Source organism: Lonchura striata, chromosome 3 (assembly GCF_050655825.1).
Source record: "Lonchura striata isolate lonStrDom1 chromosome 3, ASM5065582v1, whole genome shotgun sequence".
Classification (NCBI taxonomy): Eukaryota; Metazoa; Chordata; class Aves; order Passeriformes; family Estrildidae; genus Lonchura; species Lonchura striata.
The window spans coordinates 49,083,736-49,089,735 of NC_140705.1; the positions used below are offsets into that span (position 1 = coordinate 49,083,736).

General features: G+C 41.7%; 1 protein-coding gene across 1 annotated transcript in view; it reads right to left on the minus strand.

Moving 5' to 3' along the window:
• CEP85L (centrosomal protein 85L) overlaps positions 1–2,808 on the minus strand; it is a 134,398-nt gene extending 131,590 nt beyond the window's left edge. Inside the window, exon 1 of the mRNA XM_021540854.3 lies at positions 2,500–2,808. Coding sequence (XP_021396529.3) covers positions 2,500–2,512 — 13 coding nt within the window. The 5' untranslated portion in view covers positions 2,513–2,808. The remainder of the gene's footprint in view (positions 1–2,499) is intronic.
• Positions 2,809–6,000: the final 3,192 nt, after the last annotated feature.

Here is a 6,000-nt window from a genome sequence, read left to right on the forward strand (position 1 = left end):
TCAGAGAGACTTTGTAAAACAAATAAAGATATTTTTGTTGTTGTTGTTCTGTATGATACTGCTCTGTATAAACTCTTAGCAGGCATGAGTTTTATGAAAGGTACAGCAAAGAATCTAAACTTACATGCACTATGATACAAAATCTATTTTGTGAATTAGAGGAGCACTGGGCAAAGAGACAAGCAGAGAATCATGTGGCAGACCAAATGCATTATTTATTATTTAGTAGGGCTTCTGTAATACAATCCCTTACATTGACTTATTTATGAAGAAAGAAAGAAATTAAATTGTGTGAAGAAAATAAGGTTTTATATTCAGCTACTATGACAGCAGAAATTGAAACTAACAAACATGAGCTGAAAAGATGGCACTACTCAGGAAATATTGACTGCAGCACATCAAAGCAAATGAAGGAAGTTGCATATAGTAATGGTGAAAGGTGACACCCAGCTTCTGGTTTCTCAGGCTGCCAAAGAGCTTATGCATTAAAGGCAGCAGGAATGAGAGATCCCTTTTGCATGAAACTCATCCTTCTCCTGAGCATTCATGGCAAACCATTCACACCACTGCCAGGCTTGGCACTGACCGAGATTTGGGCTGGCACCACCAGTGCTAAGCTACGATAATCCTTTAAAATAAAGCTTGCCACCAGGCAGCAGGATCTTGCACTCTTGACTCAGGGTGCAAGATCCTCTTCTCCACACTTTTCTGACCATGAGACCCTGCTGGCACTGTCAGCAGTGATGCCCATGAGCACCAAACCTAGTGGTAGTTTCTCTTTCATGAACCCTTCTAGAGACTCACAGGAGACAGGTGAGAGAAGATGAACAGTGGCATTGGAATTCTCTCTTCTTCACATCAGACTCAGAGTGTCCATATAGTGTCTGTGACTCTCCTGAAGAGCAGCTTTCTTGCTTCCCACTGTCTGGCATTGTATGCCTAATTCTGCAGCTGAAGTACCTCTCACAGTTCACTGAAATAGAGTATGATGTCCAAGGGCTGTACACTTCTCTCTACTTGGTCTCAGAAATGGATATTAGTGCCTATTACTAAGGTTAGTAAGTCTCACCATTATAAGTCTCTACATTTAGCAATTCTTCACATAAACTACAGGGATTGTCTTGGACCTTCACATGTCATTTAAATTAGTGTATTTAGGGGAGTATTTTACTTTACTTAACCTTAAGCAGAATGAATCCTTAAAGTTACATGCAGCAAAACCTGAAGTATCACTGATGAGCATACAGCTAGAGAATTTATTTTCTCTATTATTTATTTCACACACTAGATCATAATAACTTTTACTCTCTTTTTTTTTTTTTTTTTTTGCATTTGCCACTTTTCAAGTTAATGGCTTCTTTTCCTTTTCCAAATCTCGCTTTTCCTAGAAGTAACAACAGAAGTTTTGCTTGAATAAACTGAAACGTGAAAACAGATCAGACACATGTTAAAGAAATTAAAACTTTCTGTGTGAGTGGAAAGAAGAGGGCCACAATTGATTTATCAGTTTTAGAAGTGGTGATACATGGCATTCAGGGCTTCCAGACATTCAGACACAGAGGAAAGCTGGGAGTGCAAAGAACACTGAGGCTCTGCTCTTCTGCAGCCTGAGAAGAACGGCCCCTCTGTGGCTTGTTCTGTGTTGGCTTCATTCCCGCATTACCAGCAAAACAACTGCCTAGCAACTCAGTTCTTCCCACAACATTTCCTGTGTGCCCAGAAAAAAAAGGATAGCACCTAATATTCTCTCTGGATAATCCCTGTGCTTGAGAGCTGTGTCCATCCCCCTGTATACATGGGGAGCTGTAACCAGCAAAACAACTGCTGTCGTGACACAGAGGGCAGGCAAAGTCAAACCAGTCCCCTGATCCTGCTGCAAGTTGTGCAGGTTATCTGCTCATCAGGCAGACAGCAAACTTGCTGCTTCCCTCCACTGCACCATCTCCCCAAACAAAGGCAGGAAGCCATGGCTGTCAGCAAAAAGGTACAGACATCCTTCCTACTGAGAACCCTGTTTTGTGAACTGCGAGGGAGCACTCTAGCACACACTGCACAACTGTTGGGAGCGCCCATCTGAAGGCGTAAATAATTAAGCACTTTAAAAAAAAATAGTGCTGGCTTGAACATGTGAAATTGCTTTTTGCCGGTTTTTTCAGTTGCTGCCTTTAAGAAGCATTTCCAGTCATAGAGCAGACTTACTAATAGTTACATTTTCTTATCTGACATCACAGCTGCAACAGCGTCTTGCAACTCAATATTTAAGTCAATTCCCTCACAGTTTCAGCACCAGTGAAAAAGGAGCTGCCTTGAATCTTCTGCAGCTGTTTCTGAGCAACATGCTGAGGGGACTGCAGAATACACAGTTTTGCCCATATGTCCTCTGGAAGCAAAAGCTTCTTATCCCGCCAAATGTTTGAGAAGCACCGTAAATAAGCTCTAACCAGCATAAATAAGAAAGCACTCTTAACCAAACACATAGAAATTAGGGCAGCAACTTACTTGCTGTCTTCATAACTTCCTCAGGAACATTGTCTTTTCAAATGAGTGCAACAGGAAATCGTGGTGGCTACGGGAGAGCTGCACGGCTGCAGCTCAAACCACACACTGCGAAGTGCAGAGGCAGTCAGCACTGGGTTGGTAACAACAACAGGCAGCCGCCTCCCCTCCTTCTTCTACTTTGCATGTAAATCTTAAACTGACGCCGTGTGGAGAGAAGTGACTTTAACAAAGATCCACTAGAAATATGTCTGTGAAAAGGCTTTATTACTCAGAGCTCTGTGCTCAGAGTTGCAGTGCTTATCTCTGTGTAGTGCTCCGAGACCTACAGATGAAAAGCATCCTAGGACTGCTGCTGTTTAATGCTGATTTTATCTAGACAGGAGTTCATGGTCTTTCTTACAGGCAATATTGACCTTTAGTTCCTCTTTGTCACATGGGGATGAACCTGGACCTCTCTTGCCCTGCCTTTTGCTGCAGTCTAGTAGAGATGTGCATGCTCAAGGGTTGAATATGTCCAGATGCCCTTGCATTCTCTGCTGAGGCAGAAGGTTGTCCATAAGTTAATCAGGACCCTGCTTCTACCTTCTTAAACAGGGTTTCATAGTGGGGCAGACAGCTCCCCGAATCCTTGCCAGTGTCCCACAGCCTTTTAGACAGGAATGACAATCTCTATTTTTGTTTCTGAATTAACATCTGACAGATGCAGAAAGCTGGCACTAATATCCAGCTCACAGAAATATGCATGTAATACTGGGAACTCATGGAAAAGCTCTGATAGCATCCCATACTGCAGGCATGTGGCATGTCTTTGGTAACTGGATTGCCTCACCAGAGTTTACAAGTTCAGCTCTGCATTTTTGTCACTCAGTTCAGTACCCACTGAATAGTTAGATAAGGTGGACATTGGCAGCAGAGCAACAAACTATTCATGCAAGTGGGTGAAATGTTGGCAACTAAGCTATAACTGCAAGAACAGTTGAAAAATCTTGCAGAGATGTGGTTGCAAAAGACATCAACATTACAGAAAAGAGCAGTGGTACAGGACTGCTGAAGGGCAATCTAGCCCACAGAACCTGTGTTTCTGGGCATGGGTCAAGAAATTTGCAGAATTCCTCCAGGAACTCCTTCTGACTCTGCAGGGTTGGTGAAAAGGGAAAAGTGTTTGCCTGCAAGCTGAGTCAGCTCTGTGACACAGACTCCAGGAGGTCCTGCTAACACAGCTACATGTCAGACTAAAAACCACTGGAGACACACACGTAAAAGGAAACATCTGTGCCAGCAAGTTCGCAATGCTCTCTTGCACAACACAAGTCAAAAAATGCATGGAAGGAGAAGTTTTACCTAGCTTTGGTGGAATCCATCTGGTTTCTTTGCATTTTTCCCATTAAATATAGACAGTCTTTCATTGCTGCATCTGCAGATAGTCTGAACAGCAGTGGCTGGAAAAACATGGTTTGAACTTACACAGACTCCCTGCCTGCACCAAGCACACCTGATGTGTGGGTCATTTGGCACCCTTGGTAATTTTGCCACTTTCTGAAGAAGTTGCAAACGCAAATAAAAACTAGCGATTTTCCCCCACCTCTAGTAGAATCTTATCAGCAGATAAGGGTAGCAGATGATTTGACAGGAATGGTGGATATTTACTCACTGACTGAAGAGGCTGGCCCCTGAGGAGTCAGACACCTCTGTAATTGATGCAGAATTAAAGGTCCTTTTGTCCTTGAGTTTCATCTTTCATTTCCTGTCTGTGTTCTTCTTATTGCCTTAACCCTCTCCTTCCTTTTCAAGTGACTCTTCACTTTCCAGCTTCCTCACTTCTCTCTTATTCCTAGAATCGCACAATAATTTTTGTTGGAATACTCCTTTAAATGTCATGTAGTCCAAACTCCCTGAAGTGAGCAGGTTGCTCAGAGCTCTGTCCAACCTGACTGTGACTATTTCCAGGGATGGTGCATTCACCACCTTCTGAGCAATCTGTGCCAGTGTTTCACCATAAAAAAATTGTTCCTTATATGCAATCTAAATCTGCCCTCTTCCAGTTTAAAACCATTGCCCCTTGTCCTATTGCTACAGGCCCTGTTAAAAAGTTTGACTGCATGACCTCCTCTTACTAAGTAGGTTTTGAGTAAGTAAATATACAATAATTTTAAAAAATTAAAAGACTTTATATATTTTGATTGTTTCTCATATTCTTCCCGTCAGAATGGACTGTATAATGCGGTCCTTGTGATTGCTCTCTCCCCTCTCTCCTTGTGCCCCAGATTTTTCATGTATAACCATAATTTCTCTTTCTTAAGTTTAACACTGCTGACCCTCTGTGGAAGTTCATCCAGCTGTCCTATTCTCTCTCTCAGCCCATCACTCTGGCCAAGCATTACCAATTATTTTAAGCTGTACTGCAGGAATGTAGCTGACCTGCAGTGTGAGAGGGGAAAGAGGATCCAGCTGCAACATGCTAGGGACCAGCTTCCCAGAATAACCCTGCTTTTTAAATGACTGACTTTCTATTTAACACCAGAGACCTAATCCTTGCATGAAACCCTCAACAGCTAAAGGAAAAGGCACCTGAATTGTTACAAGCAGTACAGTTCACAGGGAAGAGATGCCAACACAGCTGCAGAAGAGGTACCAGCCTCAGCATGGGTTGGGGTTCTCTTAATTCCTTGTGTTGGAAATGTTGCTTTTTGCATTGAATATTTACACATTTACACTGTGTCTCTTCTTGCTCTTGATATTTAAGCATTCACTGGGCTTGGGGAAACCAATTTATTGTTTGGATATTTAATGATTCACAAGAGTAGATGGAAAACCTTAAGTCTTCTTTTCCTTCCCCCAGTCTAGACAAATCGTCTAGTCCTAAAGTTATTGCCTCTCTCTAATTACTACAGAAATTACTACTTTCATTTTGCAATTAAAAGGTTAAAACTACATCTTATAGCATTATGTAGCTAATTATGCATTCATAATAGAAGTGAGTTCAAGAAAACTCATGACCAGAAAATGAACTTGAACTTACACAGGTGTTTCAGCTATTGTTAAAAGGGCAAATTATCTTGTACATTGAACCAGATTCATTGAATACAAAATGTACCTGGTCTTACCACTGAGTTCAGTAGATATTTGCTTAAAATGGAGATCTCAGTGTAGCTTAGATACATGCACTAGGTAGCAACAGACTGTACACAAAACATACACTTAACTCCTGAGGGAACTTCACTGCTGGAAAACTGGCATGGAGGAACTCCCTTTTGTGCTGTATAAATGTACTGCAGGGGTTTTGAAGATATAAATTTTTAACTCTGATACAAAAGTCTTTGTTTTTCTGATGCAATACTCTTGAGGCTAAAACTCTGAAACATGTTTCCTTGCTAGGAGGTATGTCTCCTCATGGGATTAATGGGGATAATTCACTGCTACTTTCTCTTGAGATCCAGACAACTGTTCAGATAATTATTGTTAAGATAAATATTGATCTAGCTACCACTGATTGCATTTGGG